Raw genomic sequence first — 22,284 nt, forward strand, 5'->3', positions numbered from 1 at the left:
GGAAAATTAACCTTACCGTGGTCTAAAAATACACCGACAGTAATTTTTGATAAATGTTACCATTTGTTTAATTTAAAAAATCAATATTTAGATATTATTTGACGCGTGATCGAGTATTTATGTCTATGTGTTTCTTTTGCCACCTAACAGCCAAATTCTAAAGTTTATTTTTTTCTATAATTTACATTGGAACGTGAGCTGTCAAGACAGGAACATGTGGTTTGCCATGTGCTTCTAGACCTTTGTTTACAAATGAGGCACCTAAGTGTTATGTGCTTTTCGGAGTGAGTAATATTTTCCGACAACTACACTTTGCGTTAAAGTGAACGTGTGTGATACCACCAGACCACAAAGCCGCAGCAAATACGCTTCATAATAAATCATAAATTGTCAAAACTGTTAGGCATGCTCTTTGAAATTTATGGACGTGAATGAAATAAGAAGTAAGAAGATTATCATCAGGCAGTCAGGCACCGCGCATGTACCGGAAACTTGAACTCATTTCTCCGTATGACAACTTAACGGGAAAGCCCGTTTTGATTTCGCGGGAAATAGATCTTCGGTATTTCCAACTGTACTCAGTAATTGGCAGTCTGGAGTCGGTTGCGATCATATTGCGATTAATTCATTGTTTATATACCCTCAAAAGGTACAATTTAATCATCTTAATTTTAGCACGAATAATTGTATTAATTCCATAATTTAAAAAAAAGATGATTCGCTTATCACACTTTTTGTTTCAGAGACAATCAAAATCTAAATAAGATCATATGAGTCATAATGAGTATGAGGATTATTTGAAATCGAGTACTTTATCCTTTTGTCCTAAGCTAAGCCGCCGGTGATCTCGTCGCACTGTTGTTGTCAAGATTTTTCAAGAAAAGTGATTTAAGACCGCCTTTGTTTTTGTTTCTTTTTGTTTCTTGATATTTTTTCACTGAATGGCATTTTTATTCCTTGTGGGTATGGATTGTTTCTTATATTGCAATCTTCAACAGAATCCTTAAATTAAACAACAATCAAGACAGTACTATGTTTCGACTTATTAGCAATCCTAGAAAGTCTTAGTCTAAGGACGCCCGGTAACTTAAAACTAAAGTAAACAGTGCGAGTTAAAGCTGAATCTGTGTCTTCGTTCCCCATCACACCTGTGTGACTGTAGGTTGTCACGTATGAGCTACAGGTTAAAACCTTGGCTTTAAAAAATTGCAAATGAAATCAAGACAGAAAAAAACGGGGAAACCTAAGAGAGGTAACATTTTCTTAAAAACAAGATGGCCGACCTGACATATTGATGACATCATTCATTTAATCCTTTACAATCCTTGTGGAACATAGGGCGTATAACAGTACATCCTCACTGTTTTTTGTTCTTTGTCTTCTTCATCTCTCCCAAGGAACTTCCAGCCAACTTCACCTCTTCCTCAAAAGTACGCTGTGATTCAGAGAATAAGAAAATTGACTATTCTCAGATGATTTTTTGAAACTCCGCTCTTTTAAACATTTATCCACAGTTCAGAATATGGAAAGTTTCGAAATGCACGTAAAAATAAGTAAAGTTGATAAAATATCAATAAAAACATCCAACTATAAATCAGTATACACAAAATGCGTCGACATCCATGTGGGTTTCATGGCCAAATGGTTAAGTCATTTGCCTTAGAAGGTTTGTCAAAATCGCCGATATGTGTTCGAATCCTGGTTCCGCCACTTTTTTTTCCTGTCTTCTTTCTACATTTCGTTGCAAATGATAAATATCCCATCCAGTCCCTGCCCCCCCCCCCCTCCCTCTCTCTCTCTCTCTCTCTCTCTCTCTCTCTCTCTCTCTCTCTCTCTCTCTCTCTCTCTCTCTCTCTTTTGGTTCCTTTCTAGCAAATTGTCATATTCGTCCCCACTCCGATCTCAAAAGGTATATTCTAAAAAGAATAAATGATTAAAAAGCAAACAAACAAAAATATTGACAGAGAGACCAAATGGTCAGATAGAGAGAGAAAAACTACTTAACCTTTTTTAAAAAATAAGAACAATTTTAAGAAATTCATGCTCAGAAACGGAACAAAGCCAACCAAAAAATGAGAAAAGAATAGACTCGCTCAAAAAAAAAAATTAATTAATAAATAGAAAGGAAAGGGAGCAATTGGATTCGAACCTGTGCAGCTAAAAGGAACAAATGAAAGGTGGTCTAACCCACTGAGCTGTCTATCCTCACAGATAACAGTGTATCTTAAAAGTCTTATATGAGCTAGATAATTTTCCACCATCTTTACTTCCGTGTTATGATAGTTATTTTCATCTCTGATTCGAATACGCTCGAGCACGGAAATCTCGAAAAGTCGGGACCTGGCCTATTTGTTTGAGGTTTCCGTGTTGAATATTTTACAGAGGATATGAGGAGGTAAATGTGGGTGGTCTTGATAAAAGTCATATTACAGTGATAACTCTGTTGTTGTGAACTCTGTCGAGAGTGAGACAATTTAATTTCCTTTACTCTGCCATCTTTTACTCAATTGTGGAGAGTTTTCACTGGTGTTCAGTTTTAGTGTATCTTGTCTTGTTCAATTACAGAAATAGAATTCCAATGCGTGTGCTTGATAAAAAGACAAAGCCAGCATATTGCATTGTGGATTACACACTCAGCACGCGACATCATTACCTATGAATCCGGTACATAAGTACATAAAATCACTATCACTCCTCACTTAACACCTTCACGCTCTTCCCTCTTACCCATAGCAGGCTAAAGAGAAAGGGAGGGCATTGCTCTCACACCACCTCCCCCACCCCTAATTGTTTGTATCATTTTAATACGTAACAGTTACTGCCTTAGGCAATCGCTGGTCAAACATGCTTCACAATTCCCCCTTAGTTCAGCATGCACACACACACACACACATAATATATACCACACATGCACATGTGGAATACTTTAACTGACACTTAGTGCTACAGGGAGGGATGGCAACTTTCGTTTCCGTTCAACACAAACAATTCGCGATAAATATGGACGATGACCGCAAGGGAATGTCCAGTTTGTTCGAGATTACCGTGTTGGCCCCGTAAAGTGTTCGCGATTCTCGTGTTGCCAATACTAACGAGATAGAGGAATTAAAACTGAGAATTGTACCGTTCAGAGAAATAGTCACTTTGAAAAATAAGTAAAGAAATAAATTTTTTAAAAATCAACTTTAAAGATGTGAAAAAGTTTCTATCATCCTGTGCTCCACATCCAAATAAAAAAAAAGAAGCATAATCCTTATTATAGTCCTCTCACAACATAAAAGAATGTGATTGGCCTATCTTGCTATTGCTATGTTAACTGTTATATCCTTTATAATGTAGACAGTGTTGCAGTTGGGCACCTTTCCGATTCAGTGCAATTTGTTTACTTGGTCATCTTAATCTGTTATTTTAAGGAATTTCACAGGTTTGTTTCAGTCATTGAGTCACATGTAATCAAAAATTTCACACATGATAGCAAGATCAGGAGATTTATCAATCAAATGTCTTTAATTGGAACAAGTATTTAATCTTTGTGAGGAAGATTGGTGTAGGTACCTATGTATTTGTGTGTGTGTGTGTGTGTATTTGTTTCTGTGTCTATAATCTCTAATTAGTCACTGAATGAATGTTTGGAAATGATAATATTATCAAGCGCCGTTGAGGTTTTATTTGGAAGTTGAGAACTATATAAGTAAATTATTAATAAGAATTATAAAGGGGTAGAACGGGGATTTTTTAATTTCCTGTTGTAGCTGAGCTCCTAGTGCTATAAAACCTCACCGTTTTCATAAATTTTACTATTGATATAGTGTCAAAAGCCATTGTAGAAATCATTCAGATTTCTCAAGGATTTGGAATTTGTCCCAGCAGTAAGTGGACAGTAACAAACACTTGTTCACTTTTTATCGTAAAGCACTTTCTCCAGACTCAGCTAGCCCAATTACCAAAGTTCTGCTGGATGGTCCACATGGAAAGCTGGCTCCATTAGGCTTCAAAAACCTTTCTGCTTATACCTGAGTTCAGTACTTTACCTAACTATTAAACTATCTGTCCCCCTTCCCTCTAAGTTTTGTTGTCCAGTCTTAAGACCATAACTAAGAAAGCGATATTCTTTCAGTAGTTACAGGTTTTGTTGAGAAATTGAGAATTATTACTTTAGACAAGGCTAAGAATCTTCTAAGGGCAGATTTCTGCCTCATTGGTGGTTCATCTCGGCCCATCACCATCACAATTCCGCCTCTTTCAATTTTTTCTGTGAATAAAAAAAGACTCATCACAACCACTACATCAACATCCCTACCACAACTATTATTACAACCACCACCACATCATCAGCCCTACCACCACCACTACTACTACCTCGACCAAATTATCATCCCAAGCACTACCACTGCTACAGCTACCACCACATCACCAACCCTACCACCACCACTTCAACTACAACCACATAAAATCATTCCTATGACCACTACTAATACAACCACCACCACATCATCATCTCACCACCGCCACTACTACAACCACCACCACATCATCATTCTTATGACCACTACTACCACAACCACATCATCATCCCTACCACCACAACTACTGCAACTACCACAACATCTCATCATCTGTACCACCACTACCATTATAACCACCACCACATATCATCCCTACCACCAATTCAACCACCACCGCATCATCATCCCTACCGCCACTTCTACAGTCCACTACGGATAATTACAACTCAGTTAATTGCAACTTTCAGTTAATCACAACATTTCTCAAGAAGTGGAATTATTTCTATATGAAAGTCATTGGTTAATTGCAACAAAGTTCAGTTAATCGCAACAAATTGTATCCCTCAAAAAGAGACAAATTCAAGAAATCGATCAAACAAAATCTCATGATTAGATTTCATCATGGGTGAAATCATGACACGTTGAAGATTCGAAAGTGGGTTTAATGGAAAAAAAGACAAAAGGGGACCGGGCTTTACAGTTCGGATCATCTATGACCATTTGATATAAGACGAGTGGGCTGGGCATGGTTTAGACAACAGTTAGACGATGATAGTTGTGAGGAGAGAATGAGCGGTGATATCCTTTGCATTGTGATTGACAACGGTGCATTGTTACCAACGGGTTTGGTGAGAGCTAATTGTCTCTCATAACGGCTAATCTCTTGGACTATTATTTAATTCAGAAAAGTGAGTGGAGCAGGCACTTATGTTGGTAACAACAAGATATGAAGTGAATAGAAAAGTGCCAGAAGACAATAGAGAATAAAAAAAATTTTTTTATTCTCTATTGTCTTCTGGCACTTTTCTATTCACTTCATATCTTGTTGTTACCAACATAAGTGCCTGCTCCACTCACTTTTCTGAATTAAAAAATTCACCCCATACACCGGAGCATACTCAATGTCTCAATCGTTTCTATGTTATATGTTTGTGTTGAGAATATTGGCTATTAAGCTTAACTGCTGGTCAAAATTATTCGCGATGGTGGTGTACGAACGAATCGGCGGTCTCAAGAAGTGGGTGAGAGAGGGATCTAGTAATGACTTTGAGTTTGAAACGAATATTTTTGTGTTCGTGGATAGCTCACACGGTAGAGCCACGCTCTCACCTGCCAGGCGGAGTTGTCGTACCAATAAGGTCGCAGGTTCAAACCCCACCACCGCCGCGAAATTTTTTTATTCTCTATTGTCTTCTGGCACTTTTCTATTCACTTCATATCTTGTTGTTACCAACATAAGTGCCTGCTCCACTCACTTTTCTGAATTAAAAAATTCACCCCATACACCGGAGCATACTCAATGTCTCAATCGTTTCTATGTTATATGTTTGTGTTGAGAATATTGGCTATTAAGCTTAACTGCTGGTCAAAATTATTCGCGATGGTGGTGTACGAACGAATCGGCGGTCTCAAGAAGTGGGTGAGAGAGGGATCTAGTAATGACTTTGAGTTTGAAACGAATATTTTTGTGTTCGTGGATAGCTCACACGGTAGAGCCACGCTCTCACCTGCCAGGCGGAGTTGTCGTACCAATAAGGTCGCAGGTTCAAACCCCACCACCGCCGCGAAATTTTTTTATTCTCTATTGTCTTCTGGCACTTTTCTATTCACTTCATATCCTCTTGGACTATTACAAATGTTGAGAACAAAAATTGAAAGTGAATCCAATCTTAAGAGGTCGGCTTGCCTAAAAGCTGTTTTTGCTTGTCAAAATCTATACAGGGCTGCCATATATTTTTTCTTCCAATCAAATTGCTCAGTCTGTGGTTGTGATAGACGCATGGATGGGTCGTGATTATGCGCTGTAAAATGCCCTCCTTCTTGTGACCAGTCATTCTCACTCTTGTATAGAGTAGAGTAGGTTGTAAGCCTAATTTGGTTTGGATCAGAAAGTATTATTTTATATAGACGTCTATTCACCACTAATATTTTGTTTTTATCTTACAGAATAAACAGGTAGCCTTTTTCTATTGTACCTGATATTACTACAAAGATGCCATCGCCACTGTTTATCATCATCCCTGTATTAGGAGTACTGGGTGTGGCCACCATCCTGTATTCAATGAAGGTCATGAATGATCAACAATCTTCTGGGGGTAAGTTATAAAGCTTGACTTGTCTCGTAACAAGGGATTAATTTAGGGCAACCCAACTACAACAAAGTTTTTTTTGGACTTATATATATATGAAAAAATAGTGCTCAACTTTTTAATAAAAGGAGCTATTAACATTTTAATTATTATTATTATTACTCCTACAGATTTGTTTCTTGTCACTGGGACAATCTTCCCGTAGATTGTCCCAGTGACAAGAAACAGATCTGTAGGAGTAATGATAATTATAATTAAAATGTATATATATATATATATATATATATATATATATATATATATATATATATATATATATATATATATATATATATATATATATATATATATATATATATTATATATTATATAAACATTTGAAATATAATTAAGATAGTTTGACTTCTACAACGTTGTTATATATATATAATCTGAGCTGTGGTTCGTAGCAAAAATTTCAAGGAAAATCAAAACATATGCGTGTAGACATAGGTGTCAGCTAAACTATTGGTAATATTCATTTACTGCTATGGTTACCACTCTTGGCACTGCATCAACAAAAGAATGATTTTACATTCAAATTACCTCCCAGTTACACCTCCCTACACTCCCACCAATCAGAAGCAGTAACAGGTGATTATATTGGTTTCATAATTCTTATTATATTCAAGCTTAGAGGTTGATATCTTTATAACTGTTTGTTGTATTGCATTGAAATTTTGCATAAATATTATATATGCCCACGACCAAAGAAACAAAAAATTTTTTCAGAAGTTTATATCCATAAATTAAGAAATTTTCCTCTTAAAGTTATCTTTAAAAAAATCAAACTGTAAGATGGATAAAAGCATTAATGTTTAAAGTACAGCGATTTACACAATAATATTCTACACGCTGTTGGTTTGGGGTCATTTTTTTATTTTGTTGGGGGGGGGGGGGGGAGAAGAAGGAGGAGGGGCGGGGGATGATCAAACGTTTTTGTCTGAATGTCCACCCCATATATATATATATATATATATATATATATATATATATATATATATATATATATATATATATATATATATATATATATATATATATATATATATGTATATAGGTACAATAGTTTTAAATTTTTGAAAATGCAAAAGCGACAGTTATGCTCAGACTAAGTCAGTCCGTTTATATAAGGAAGTGGAAGGACTGCGAAATATTTTTTTTTTATTTCTTCCAATTCAAGGCAGTACTTGGACCCCAAGAAACGACTCACAAGAAAATGAGACCAAAACCGATCCTAAGCCAAAAAAGAAAAAAGGTAAGTTCATGATCAAGCTAATGAGTTAAGTTGTAAAACATGGATGGAGGGGAAAATGTGTTTTTTTTCATGGGGATTTTATTTACTCAAGAGTTGTTTGGGGTTTTTTTCCTGTGTTTTTGTCAAGACCATTTTGTTAAGTCTTATATCTGTCATTATCTTTGTTTCTTCTAAAAACATTTAGATGCATATAAACCATAACTTTATCATGGATATGTAAACATGAATACTATAGCCTGTACAATAATCATTGCCCCATTGTAACCATTTAAAAATATTGTCCAGCAGTCCGCATAAATTATATGAAGTGTTATCATCAGCTCTGCACCCTTCAGGCACACATTAAGTATTATTGCTACTATGGATCACACAGTGTTGGTTAATGGTACTACATGGTATTCAAGTACATGTTGTACTTACTATATTGTATGTCATTCAATTGGTAGCCATTTCTCATTCAACCAGATTAGTACATTTCCTACAAAGCTGATATGCTTGTGGTGCTTGTAATTGTGCTCTCCTATTTCTGCCTCTGTTATATGGATAGGCAATTGCTTGAAACTTGATTTGGAGTCTTTGAATAGTGGTAATATTAATATACATATCCAAAGCTGTTGCCACTTGTCTGGCACTTTGCCCAGCCTGTAAATGATTGCTAATTATGCTTCCATGAGTCCGTATGATCTGGTTTGCCATATCTAAAGAAGTTTGAAATGAATTTTCTTGAAATTGGCATACAGTTAGGCGGTCTTGTATGTGTCTTGTTATTTTAGGTCTTCTATCACGTGGCCTCTCATTGGTGGAGGCAGTTGATTGAAACTTGGTTTGGAGTCTATAGATATAGGTAATATGCACATCCAAAGCTATTTCCACTTGTGTGGACTTTGCCCAGCCTGTAAATGGCCGGTCACAAAATAATTGTTTTCTGTGGAAAGTATTGGCATCATTGTACAGAATGAAATAAAATTTATGAGGCGCAAGATTTAAAGGGCTTGTCATTTGTATTAATCCATGTGTGGCAAGTGAGTCCCACTATTTGAGGGCCTAATATTTTTATTGCTGAAGACGTGACCATGAACTCGATGTATGAGATAAGACGTTGGGAAAATACATATTTAAAACAGTTCACTAAACCATTGCTTGTTGACATTTGTCAGAGGTCAAACTATTTGCATTATTTATGCTGGTGATTATACACCCGGGCACATGTTACAAGGGGTTGGGTGCGGGGAAATTGGAACCAACAGCGAAGTGATAAGAATATGCAGAGAGATGTCGGTTATGTGAAACAGTGATGGGGTGTGTGAATTGCTGTGTGTGTGGTATCATACTGTATACACACAATACACACATATGTGACTGTCAGTTTCACAGTAAATAACCATGGGTCAAAACCACCAGGCACATTTTTTTTTTAACCTTTACATAATTTTTCTTTTCTTTTTTTTTTGTTACGTTGGCCGGGTGAAATTAGTTTGAGGAAACTTGTTCGAGGTAAAATTTGATTCGAGGAATGAATGGAATTATGACAAAGAATAACAAGGTAAAAATTCAGGACATTTGAATAAGGAAACTGAACTCAAGTGTATTTTCCAATCTTGATGGTGAAAAGAGTTTGAAGTTTTATCACATTAATATTTAACTGTGATGAATATGTCTTGACTGAAATTATGCCAAACAATTTACAACGAAATCAGAGTGAGTTTAAAATTCTCAGTTAATGGTTAATACCTGACAATCACTTAATACTTATGAATACCACATTTTCCTTTTTGACATCACTTGGTGTACATGTTTCGAAATAATATCGTCCTATATGTAAGAGCCATGTAACTCTTTTTCAGGTCACAGGTCCAATCGAAGAAAAGTAAAAGAGAGTGATGACGAGGATGATATTGTTGATGATGGTTTTGATGATGATGAAATCTCATACACCAGTGAAAGAACTCATAATTGGGTAACGAGTTCAAACACCAATTACCGCAGGAGACGAGTAAGTGAATAGGATTGATCATGGTTATAAATGGAGTACATTGTGAGACCAGAGAAAATGGATATACCTTCTTTAGATTAATGCATAATCATTTAAATATAGCATTGGTTCAAAACATTTTCAAAGGATCGCTAAGGTATTCATTATAGGAATTTTTTCTGGAATTTTCTGGAATCATAACCATGATCATTTTTAATGTCTTTTTTTTTTTTTTTTTTTTTGATTTAGGGGTAGGAAATAAGTCATAACTACTCGGCCACAATTCAATACTTTCTATTTTTTAATCATTTTGAATTGCTTTTTATCTTTTTTATCATTATCTTCAATATCTTTACAGCCATCTGGCTGTTCTTCAACTGAGAGTGTGAAGAGCCAGGTCATCCCCCGTTCATTCAGCCCACCCAGCATCCCTCCCCCTGTGACTGCTTACAACGTTTCTTGTGACTCACAACCTACTAAACAGTACCAAAGCACCCTTGAGACAGCAGACAGAAATCCTCCATACGGACAAGCTCCCTACCCCCATCCCAACAATCCTCAACCTTATCCCAATTTAAATCACCATCAACCCCCCTTCCCAGCTTATGACCCTCGAATCCCTCACCACTACTATCCACCAGCACATTACATGTATCCACCCCACCCCCATTACCACCCTTTCCCTTATAACCAATACCCCCCTTATCCACCACCTTGGCACTTCAATGATAATAACAACCCCTGGTCTGGATTCAATCGGTTTCCTTATGGCAGACATCCTGGTAGCCACACCAATAACTCTGATGGTAGTAATGGCAGCCATTTTACCACAAGTATGGGCGTGGTCAATGAGTCTTCAACTGGAAATTCATCTTCAGCAACAATAACATCAAATCTATCAAATGGCAGCCATACCTTTGATAGCAACTATTACAGCATGTTTTGGGTAGGGATGGGCTTGGTCAACGAATCCTCTAGTGAAACTTCCACTTCAATATCAACATCAACGACTGAATCAGAAACAGGTTGGTTCGAGTCACTGATGTGACATAAATTAGTAGTAGAGATAATGATAATAAATAGTTCTTATTATAGCGCTTTACCCCATCTAAACAGGCACCAAGCGCTTTACATTGACATCAATTGAAATGGACAAATACATAAACAAACGGATCATTAATTAATTACATTTGAAACAAGTGGGTTTTTAGTTGTGTTTGAAGGAATGATGATGACCTATGGGATGCTGGTAGGGAATTCCAACATTGAGGGGCAGTGTCAATTTTGAATGACGGTTTATTATCACTTTATAATCAGTGCTGTTCTCACTAGATGTACTGTGTTCCAGTGTGTAAATTTGGAGCAACATTTCTTTGTCATCAATTTCATTCAGGCTATTTACTTTTCTGGATGATTTGTTTTGACAGACAGCTTGCCAATGTCCTTTTTTCTTACAATAGTCACATGTTGACATTTTTGCTAGACATATTTTATGTGAATCTGACCTGTCACATCTTCCACAAGTCTTAGCTTTGAACTGGTTGCTGCCTTTTGAATACTGTACTTTGAATTCAGTATTTGGCTTTTTCCATTGTTCAGTGCTTTTATCAATTCTGTCAACTTTAACTTCTCGTAATATTACTGATGATGCTGTTGCCCAAGCTTTATTGCGTTCTGCAGAGTCAGATCTTCATCCCGGTCCAATAATTTTTCTTGAAGTTTGACATCTGACACTCTGTCGATGATGCAATCAACCACCACCATTATCATATTTGTAAAACCATAAGTATGACTTTGAGATCTTTTACAAAAATCATTAAAGTCTTCTGTTGTTTGCTTTCAATTATTAAGTCTGAGTATGGCCATTATTTTTTTTTTTTTTTCTGGGTCTTCCATAAACCTCATATTTTTAAGGGGCGGTTTGGGTCTAATTATTAGGAAAATCCTTCGAAAAATTGATTTTGAGATTTTGGTGGAAAATAATATTTTATTATCCTAGGAATAATATAAGTGAAGTCCAAATTCTTAAAGTAGACTATAAAGGCACGAAAAACAGTCGAAAATGGTACAGGTAGTAAGAAAAGTGTGAAAAACGGGAAGCTATTTTGCTATTTTCTCAATATGTCATTTTTCTAAGGGTATGGGATACTGTGTCAAACGTTTCTCAGAATCTATTCAATGAAATTGTCTGAAATTTTCCACAGTTATCACAGAGATAATGTATTGTGTCACCATAGAGAGATTTTTTTGATAAGATATGTGAATTTTTAATTATAATCCTAATTCTGAATTTTTTACATCAATTTTGTCATAACATTTTGATTCTCAACTTTGTAATGTTCTAATAAAAATTTCATAAGCTAAAGCCGTAAAATCTCTCTATGGTGACACACTATGGTACAATGTTGACAAGAGGGAAGAATATGGAGGTCATTCCTTCATTAGTTTTTGTGGAACGTTTGCCACGAGATTGTTATATTTTTTATGTCAGACCCCCCAAATTAGATCGCAGAATGGGTATCAACACAGATAATTAAAAATTTTCATCATAAATGTTGTTTTTTAACCTATAATGACGATATAGAATGATTAAAACCGCCAAATAGTGGTAATTAAAATTTTTTTAGAAAAGACCCAAACCGCCCCTTAAAACACTTGTTCTAATGTGAATTCATCTGTTATTTGAAGAGTTTTATAAACTTCTCTTACCTCTTCACCTACCCAAGCACCTATCCAACCACGACATTGCTTGTCAGTCGTTTGATTGAGTGGTCCTTCAAAACAAAATTGGCAATGCTCTTTAAAATTGTTTGACTCTAAGCTGAGATCAGGGGCATTCCTGTTAATAATGGGTTGTGTGAAATGAAAAACCATTAACTTTTATTTATTTTCTTTTGACCTCATGTAACGATTTAGGAGTCAGCCATTTTTATTCAACAACTTGACAGTTGGCTCACTTGCCAGCTTTAGCTATTCAAGCCAAAAATGTAATAAAAGTAACCAAATACATTACAGCAATGATTTATCTCATCCCAGCAATTCATTGCAAATGCCGAAAAGCTGCTCGCATGATTGTGTATCATCGAATTTTGATAAGTAATAAAGTTCACTCCGCTTAATCGCACATCAATTAATTGCACATTCGGCTTATGTGCTACATTCCTGAAAACCAGAATTTTTTCTGTATAATCACTCCACTTAATCACGACACATTGATTCCATTTGGATTGGAGAAAAATGTCTTTTCCTCAACAACTGCACTGCCCATCCGAAAAACTTGGAATTGAAGAACATAAAAATTGTTCTCCTTCCACCCAACACTACCTGTCTGATCCAACCCATGGACCAAGGAATCATAAAGACCTGGAAAGGATATTGTTGATCTTTGTTGAATTCAAGAATTCTTTCAGCTCTTGATGCAGACGAATCCACCCATGCCTTAACAATTGCCAGAAAATTTACCGTTCTGGAAGCAATCTACTTTGCCAAAGCTGCATGGGAACAGGTAAAGACAGAGACTATTGTTAACTGCTTTCTCAAAGCAGGGTTCAAATGCACTGACAACCAACATCCATTTGAAATCAATAATGTTGTTCCAGTTCCACACAACTTTTGCGCTGAAGCATTCAATCGATTTGACACAATGAACTACAATATACCCATTAGCAGTGAACTGACATCTCAGGAGCTACTGGACTATGTTCAGCCACACAAAAGACAAGGCCTGGATAATGCAGATGAGGATAAGTCATTGGAATGTGATACACCACCCCTGACAAACACTGAAAAACTTGACATGGTGGACAAACTACACAGCTTCATTCAAGATCAACTGGACATGGTGGACAAACTACACAGCTTCATTCAAGATCATGATCTACCAACATTGGCGAGATTGGAGACAAGGGTTTATAAACAGCTTGCACAAAATAAAATGCAATCAACGCTACATGATTACTATTCTTACCAAAAAAATGTCACATTTTGTTGTCGATAAAATATGATAAAGAAAAAAAAAAACAAAAAGAAAAATAATAACATTTTTTTTTAAAACAGCAAACAAATTTTTTAAAACCCTTCTAAGAGGCCATGTCTTGAACATGACGGTCCCAAGCACGTAGAAAACTCAAAGGGGAAGGTTCGACATGAATGGTACATGGAAGCTGGTGCATAAATGCTATTTTAGTTTCTCAGCTTAGTCCACACGCAGAGTCAACTGTTATTAGATATTGCTTTCTGACACACGTTCTTCCAATGACATCGACAGGCTTTAAACGATCCCTTGTGATTGGTGACCCCAATTGTTTATATATCCTGAGCTATTTTAACATCATTATTATACCAAGCTAGGATCATACATTCATTTTGATATGAGTCGAGCTTTGTCTTTTGCATGGCTACCCAAAACTTCTCAAATACACTTTTTCCATGATTCTGCTGTCAATAGGTTATTATTCGAGAGGCAGCTTTGAGGTCAATATTAAGTTTGAAAGAGCTTTGATTCAGATGGAAAATATGTCGGCTACGAATGACAGAGGCAAAATGTGTCCTGATGCCATTAACACTTGCTGTAAAACATTGTAAGAGAAGTACAGATTGCCAAAGTACACATTTTTGTGAGTAGAAGCTCCAGATAAACTCGAAGTCATTGGAATGTGATACACCAACACTGACAAACACTGAAAAACTTGACATGGTGGACAAACTACACTGCTTCATTCAAGATCATGAGATCTACCAACATTGGCGAGATTGGAGACAAGGGTTTATAAACAGCTTGCACAGAATAAAATGCAATCAACGCTACATGATTACTATTCTTACAAAAAAAAATGTCACATTTTGTTGTCGATAAAATATGAAAAAGAAAAATAATAACATTTTTTTTTTTAAACAGCAAACAAATTTTTTTAAACCCTTCTAAGAGGCCATGTCTTGAACATGACGGTCCCAAGCACGTAGAGAACTCAAAGGGGAAGGTTCGACATGAATGGTACATGGAAGCTGGTGCATAAATGCTATTTTAGTTTCTCAGCTTAATCCACACGCAGAGTCAACTGTTATTAGATTTTGCTTTCTGACACACGTTCTTCCAATGACATCGACAGGCTTTAAACGATCCCTTGTGATTGGTGACCCCAATTGTTTATATCTCCTATCTGAGCTATTTTAACATCATTATTATACCAAGCTAGGATCATACATTCATTTTGATATGAGTCGAGCTTTGTCTTTTGCATGGCTACCCAAAACTTCTCAAATACACTTTTTCCATGATTCTGCTGTCAATAGGTTATTATTCGAGAGGCAGCTTTTGAGGTCAATATTAAGTTTGAAAGAGCTTTGATTCAGATGGAAAATATGTCGGCTACGAATGACAGAGGCAAAATGTGTCCTGATGCCATTAACACTTGCTGTAAAAAATTGTAAGAGAAGTACAGATTGCCAAAGTACACATTTTTGTGAGTAGAAGCTCCAAATAAACTCGAAGTCAAAGGTTTCACTTCAAAGAACATAAAAATGATTAGAAAGTATAATGGGGGCAGCGTGGCTCAGTGGTACAGTCTTTGCTTCATACCTGAAAGGTACAGCGTTTGATCACCCACCGCTGCGTTGTGTGGCCTTGAGTAAGTCACCTCGCCCTAGCTCAATTTGCAGTGCTGCACTGCGGCTGACTGTGTTATTCCAGTCTTCCCTTGGAATAGACCCTAGAGACAAATTTCCCCTATGAGATGAATAAAGGGATTTTTTTAATATTTCTTTTTTAATGGAGACAAAAGTTATTCTGTTGGCATTGTAACTGAATGAAATAATGTGAAAATTGTGTGATTCATCAGACACACACTTTCTATTTTGTTTGTTTTTTGTTGGGTTTTTTTTTTTTTTTTTGGTTCAATTCGTTCAAAATAATACATCTTACATTTCGCGTCAAAAGGAGTTGTAAACCAACATCTTCCTACTTCCCATTTATTTACTTTCCATACATATAACTGAGGTTGTGATTTTTCTTTCTAGTTTTGTCCCTCGACATCTTCAATTTAAAAAATAATAAGAGCCAAAAGCAATTTCCATGGGATACAGGTAATGGGGGCCAATGTGTTTGATTGGTTTAACACAACATTTGTATATAATTTTCATCTCTCTCTGTCTTTATCCGTGTCAGATGATACCTCAACTTCAACGACCACCCACTATAACTATAAATCAGCAGATGATGGTCTGGAAAATGGCAGACGTGAAGAAGGTAGGGTGAGACAGAGATAAATATTTTTTGTAAATAGATTGATTTCAAATAAATTATTTCTACCCTTTTTTTAAATACAAACCAACACATAAAATAAATACTTAGGAATTGATCTTGTAAAGTTAGTTTGGTTGCATGGTGGATATTTTTACCATTTGCCTCTAAAAGTTTACAAGTACTGGTAGCAGTGCAACGTCTTTTCTTGTCACAAAATTCAAGAAATTCAAAGTTTAATTAGGTGCCGGGTGGGTGACAAGGATTGCAAAAAATCTGTAATTGACATTGTGTCCTTGGGTAAGGCTCTTTGTAAACATTGCTCCACTGGACATTGGTGCAAATGAGTACCTGGCTATTGTCAATGAAAGATACTGTAATAATATTACGGTACCACAACAATTAACCCTAATACAACATTACTTTGTTTAAAATGAAATGTTGTTCCTATTCTTCGAGGATAAATTATATAGTCTTGTGAAGCACTTTGATCATGTTAAACCTGTGGAAATGGAATATACATTGAAAGGCAGATAAATCAAGGCCGCATAAGTTGATTTTTTTTGTGTGGATTTTTTTGTTGGTCCCATCTCCATCTTTCCATATAATAGTAAAAAGTGTATTATTAGTAGTAATTATTTCCCTTTGTTGGTCGAACCTTGATGGCATTTGACTTCCTTTTGCCTGAGCACCTTTTACCTGAGCATTGTGACACTGTATTCTTAACATATCCTACGGTCCTTCTGTATTACCTTCTACCATTTCTTAGGCGCTGTTTTCTAAATCTTAACTCCATAGTTAGATTCAGATCTGCTTGCTTTGTGTTATCTGGCAAATTAAGCAAGGAATATGCCAAAATTCTTGTATTCTAATCATACAAATTGTATTGATTTACTTGTTTCAGTTTTTTCCATTCTATTTTCTGCTCATGATTCCAAAAGATTTATTTATAATGTAATATTCATGTTGAATAGTCAAGTTACAGTCATGTCATAGTAATATAACCCTTTTTTTCTAAAGCACAGTTTGAAATAACTACATGTAATGAATTTAATAAACCTTTTAAAACTTATTGTACATTTATCACAGCTTCTAATGGTTCAGCCAGTCGTAGAAGTCATAGTCGTCGATCCCATTCTGACAAAGACAAAACCCAAAGTTCGGATCGTCGTCATCATCATCATGAAAGTCAAACTTCACAAGATAAGGAGTGTTTTATTTGTAGTGTGCAGGCACCCATTGTACCAATGGTCACCTTGAAACCTTGTGGTCACGGAGGTATTTGCAAATACTGTGTGGAGATTCTACTGAATGACTACTCCATCAAATGCCCTGTCTGTAGAAAACCAATCAAGTCTTATAAAAGGAAAGTTTAATGACTGGGTGGGGTTCCTGACCTCCCATAGTGGGCAGGGAGGTACTTACTGTGTCTTCTATCCCCCTGTATCTGTTTTCCAACATGCTTTCTGTCTTTGTCTTGGAATGAGATTTCTTGGTTTTGTCCTGGTCCTGGCCGGATACCCTGGCTGAGTGGGAAACAGTCAAATGTGTAGTTAGTTTTGGGAGATGATATTTTTTAACTTGTAAATCATCTCTCGTTATGCGCTGTATTATATTTTGTTTATGTATTATATATGATTTGATAACATTTGAGTGTATTCCTCTTAGTGGAAACCTGTGCTTGTGTCAGAATGAGACTTTTAGGTGATCTCAAACTAAGTGCTTTGATAGTGTGCTCTTGGAATCTATTCTGTTTCCTATTTGAACCAATTCCCCTTTGTCTTCCCTTTTCTTGGGTGCTTTAATTGTAATTCTACAACTTTTAACTATCCCATTTTCTTCCTTTTTACTGGTGTTGATATGACCTAAATGTGTTGCAAGTGCCGTAAAACCCTTAAAAACAAACAAAAACAACAAAGTTTATTGACGATAAATTTGTTCGTGAATACCATCAGCAGCATTGTTGAGGATGTTCATAGCAAAGATTACGTAATTATTCTTTATTCCATTGCTTGTGCTTATTTTATTTTGTTTTAATTTTAATTAATGATGGTTGTGGAACTAGGGAGCAAATACGAAACTATTAAGAATTAGAAAAACTGATTCACAATGGATAGAGGATATTTTACAGCATATCCCGAGGATAGTGTTATTTGTTTTATAAAACATTTGAAATAAGTATGGTTTCCATGGTAAATCATGTTATTGTTAGTTGTATGATTATGATAAATTATGTATACTGATTATGTTAATGGAATGTACTCGAGTTTAATTTTTTAAAATGTTTTTGTATTTAAGGCATCATCATTAATACTCAGTCCGACTGAGTTTGTCAGTTTTACGTAAAAAAGACATTAAAACTATTTTTTTTTCTTCCAAAAATTCTCATTTTTAAGACTTAAAGGCAAGTTATGATATGAGTCATTTGAATCTATACTATGATTGTATTAATTAGCTAGTTTTATGTCCATTATGAACAAAATATGTTTTGTCAGTGTTTAGCAGTATTGATTCCAAAATATTTATGAATTCCAGATATTGTAAATCCATCAAACAATCCACCCTCATGTGCAAGCTCTTGTCTGCCATTTTTACGAGTATCTCCTCTGGTTCATTCATACAAATCACATCTTTAATGAAAATGATGGTGACTAGAGAAGATAGGAAGAGTTGTTTGTTTGGGTTTTTCTTCCCTGATTACTACAATAGAGTTGCCATTTTCTGACGAGTTTCTTGCTTTCTCAGAAGACAGTGTTACCATGCATTCGCAATAAATAATATAGAAATTAAATTGGAAATAGAATTTTGTTTTGGATTTCTTCGGGTTTTCGTGCAGCACAGCTTTTATTTATTATTTGACTTTCAATGATTTTTAAAGATTTTTATATCATTGTTTAGAATGTACACTTACACAATAACCATCCCATTTACTCGAAATGTATGTTTTTTAATTTAATGGTTTTACCCAATTAAGACTTGAAAGAATTTTTCTTTTTAATTAATTAAAATTTAAACTTAGAAACAGACTGGTCTTTATTTACAAACATTATGGCAAGAGTGTAAGATTTATTGATGTTTTTTATTTAAATCAAATTTTGAGATTTTGTGATTGGTTTGGGCTGGATATGTTTTTTGTTTTTGTTTTGTTTTTTTGTTGAATTGTTTTGTTTTTTGCCTTAGGTTTTAGGAGTAAAATGCCCGCTTCCTATTTTCACTTTTTAAAAAATTATTCTTTAACAAGCATGCCTGATTTGAAATCAAACATAATTCAACAACTTACTATTGAATTCATTTAAAAGATTGATGACATAAAATGTTAGACCTTTCATTAGACCTTTGATATTATAAATTTTGCTAGTTTTACATGGCAATAATGATATTGGTTAAAGTTAAATGCTTTTCAAATTAACTTTTTTCATTTATCAATACAGTACAACATGCATTCTTTGAACTACACGGGACAGCAGGTAAAGTTCGTGGAATCTTTATTTCAGCGAATACATAAACATAAACACGGCTGTAAGACAGGAGACTCAAGCTGTGATGCAGTTCACTGTATAAATATATGATCTGAATGTTTGTACATCCATGTTTCATAGATTGATGACACAACCAATGCCTTTTTGTTGGCAAAATAGTGAATATAATTCACTGCTGATTCACTTGCTTAGACAAACAAAACAAAATACCTCCACACCATATAACATGGGGAAAAAGGGATAGCAGGAAGAAGGGAGTGGCCTGTCTGCACAACCGTAGCCTTGGTACACTCATCATAGCTTGAGACAATAGCTATCCACGGCTTGTCACTGGAAACAATTAGCCCTATAGATCCTGAACATCACTCACGCTCACAATTTTAACACAGGCGGGAGAAAATATGCATTGCATTGTCAGGCATCATAATGCATTTCCTTTATTAGTGTGTCAAAATATTATGATAAATACTCACAATCTATGGGTTTGATTGGTCCGGGTGACAGGCAAGTATTTAAAATGGCTATACCAGAGATTAACCAAACACTTATGTCAGATTTCAAGATGGTGATCAGTTTAGGTCGTTGAAATTTTGAAACCATTTGTGGATGATGTGAAAAATTTACTAAGACAACGAAGGACATAATTGGGAATTCTATTCTAGTTCGTTGAACCTGTGAATTGTTTGTTTTTATTTTTAAGGATCAGCGCCAGTAAAAAGGAAGAAAATGGGATAGTAAAAAGTTCTAGAATTACAATTAAACCACCCAAGAAAAATTAAGACAGGGGAACTAGGAGCAAATAGGGATCAGATGTAGATTCCAAGAGCATACCACCAATGTACTTAGTTTGAGATCACCTATAAGTCTCATCCGGACACAAGCACAAAATCCAACAAGAGGAATACACTCAAATGCTTACATTATACATTGAAAATAACAAATATAATAATACATAACAGAGAGATGATTTACAAGGAAAAAAACATCATCTCCCAAAACAATAACTATGCATTTGACTGTTTCCCTCCGAGCTAGGACTCCGGCCAGGGCCAGGACAAAACCAAGTAATCTCATTCCAAGACCCGTGAATTTGTCGAATGCCTGTTGCACTGTATATATTTTGGTTTGATATAGATATTAATAACTGTTGTCTTAATCTGAAATTAAGATGTCATGGTTTGTGGTGTACAAACACATGCAATTTGTAAATATGAAAATATTGCTCATAATGTAAATTTTTTTTAAAAATTATTTTTTTTTTTGCTATGTTCAATGCTTTCTCCGTAATTGTTTTATTATGTAATCATGTGAATTTGAATCAAATTATTATCCGAGATAAGGTGATTGATCAAACTTAACCCTGGAATATTATGTTATATTATTATTATGCTCTCCCCAGTTGAAGTCATTGTCAGGTCCCATATATTTATTAAGAATGCCACATCTTCCTCACATCTGGTTCTTTAACTCCCTTTTCAATAATGGTATTCCTGGGTGGGGTTCCTACCTCCCATAGCGGGCAGGGAGGTACTTGCTGTGTCTTCTATCCCCTCTTATCAGTTTTCCAATTGCTTTCTGTCTTTGTCTCGGAATGAGATTACTTAGTTTTGTCCTGCCCATGGCCGGAGTCCTTGACTGAGAGAGAAACAGTCAAATGTATAGTTATAGTTTTGGGAAATGATATTTTCTTCCTTGTAAATCATCTCTCTGTTATGCATAGTATTATGTTTAGTTTACATATTATATGATTGGTAAACATTTGAGTGTATTCCTCTTAGTTGGGACCTGTGCTTGTGTCTGGATGAGACTTTTAGGTGATCTCAAACTAAGTACCTTGACGGAATCTACATCTGTTCCCTATTTGAACCAATATCCCTTTGTTTTACCTTTTCTTTTGTGCTTTAATTGTAATTTTAGAACTTTTTACTATCCCATTTTCTTCCTTTTTACTGGCGCTGATATGACCTTAATGTGTTGCAAGCGCTGTAAAGCCCTTAAAAAACAAAAACAAAACAATAATGGTATTCGCGGTTTTATCTATCCTGGCCTCATAAAATATTTCAATAAATAGCACAAAAATTTCTCAAGAGGAGAGAATCATCTGGCATGTGATGACATTTCTTTATGCAGAAGGCATCGCGTTAAGAGAAGATTAAGCCATTATGAAGGCATTTAGGCAATTTTTCTTTTTAAGTGGACATTTTAAGCTAAAGAGAAATTATTCCAACTAAATTAGCAGACATTTAGGCAATCACCATTGTATAAGAATAATACATCCCAAAATATCAGCCTGCATCATCTAGGACCAAACCTCTGAACTCCTGATTACTGGTTAAAATCCTGATTTTTTAAATCAAATCTACTTAAGAGCTGGCAGCTCTGATTAATTCCCGACCTCCCATAGTGGGCAGGGAGGTACTTGCTGTGTCTTCTATACCCCTTTATCTGTTTTCCAATTGCTTTCTGTCTTTGTATTGGAATGAGATTACTAAGTTTTGTCTTGACCATGGCCGGAGTCCTTGGCTGGGAGTGGGAGGGAAACAGTTGAATGTATAGTTATAGTTTTGGGAGATTATATTTTTTTCCGTGTAAATCATCTCTCTGTTATGTACTGTTGTTCCTCTTAGTGGGATCTTGTGCTGGTGTCTGGGTGAAACATTTAGGTAATCTCAAACTAAGTGTACACTGATAGTGTGCTCTTGG

The 22,284-nt window shown here is 35.5% G+C and overlaps 2 protein-coding genes across 8 annotated transcripts in view; one reads left to right on the forward strand and one right to left on the reverse strand.

Annotated features, from left to right (window-relative positions):
* Window positions 1-579: 579 nt before the first annotated feature.
* Window positions 580-20,299, forward strand: LOC144979690 (uncharacterized). 7 transcript variants are annotated; one of them, XM_078926608.1, is made up of 7 exons: window positions 580-649; window positions 6,453-6,601; window positions 7,818-7,892; window positions 9,737-9,885; window positions 10,223-10,889; window positions 16,028-16,108; window positions 17,192-20,299. In XM_078926608.1, the coding sequence occupies exons 2-7, from the start codon at window positions 6,499-6,501 to the stop codon at window positions 17,476-17,478; spliced, it is 1,362 nt and encodes a 453-aa protein (XP_078782734.1). In that variant the 5' UTR covers window positions 580-649; window positions 6,453-6,498; the 3' UTR covers window positions 17,479-20,299. The 7 variants fall into 7 exon arrangements, with proteins under 7 accessions (XP_078782734.1, XP_078782730.1, XP_078782731.1 ...); XM_078926604.1 differs by lacking the exon at window positions 580-649 and adding an exon at window positions 823-963; XM_078926605.1 differs by lacking the exon at window positions 580-649 and adding an exon at window positions 823-883.
* LOC144979129 (uncharacterized) overlaps window positions 19,329-22,284 on the reverse strand; it is a 7,610-nt gene continuing 4,654 nt past the window's right edge. The window contains exon 5 of the mRNA XM_078925730.1: window positions 19,329-19,348. Coding sequence (XP_078781856.1) covers window positions 19,329-19,348 — 20 coding nt within the window. The remainder of the gene's footprint in view (window positions 19,349-22,284) is intronic.

Source organism: Berghia stephanieae, chromosome 9 (genome assembly GCF_034508935.2).
Source record: "Berghia stephanieae isolate SIO BIC M18660-M18661 chromosome 9, UCSD_Bste_1.3, whole genome shotgun sequence".
Taxonomy (NCBI): Eukaryota; Metazoa; Mollusca; class Gastropoda; order Nudibranchia; family Aeolidiidae; genus Berghia; species Berghia stephanieae.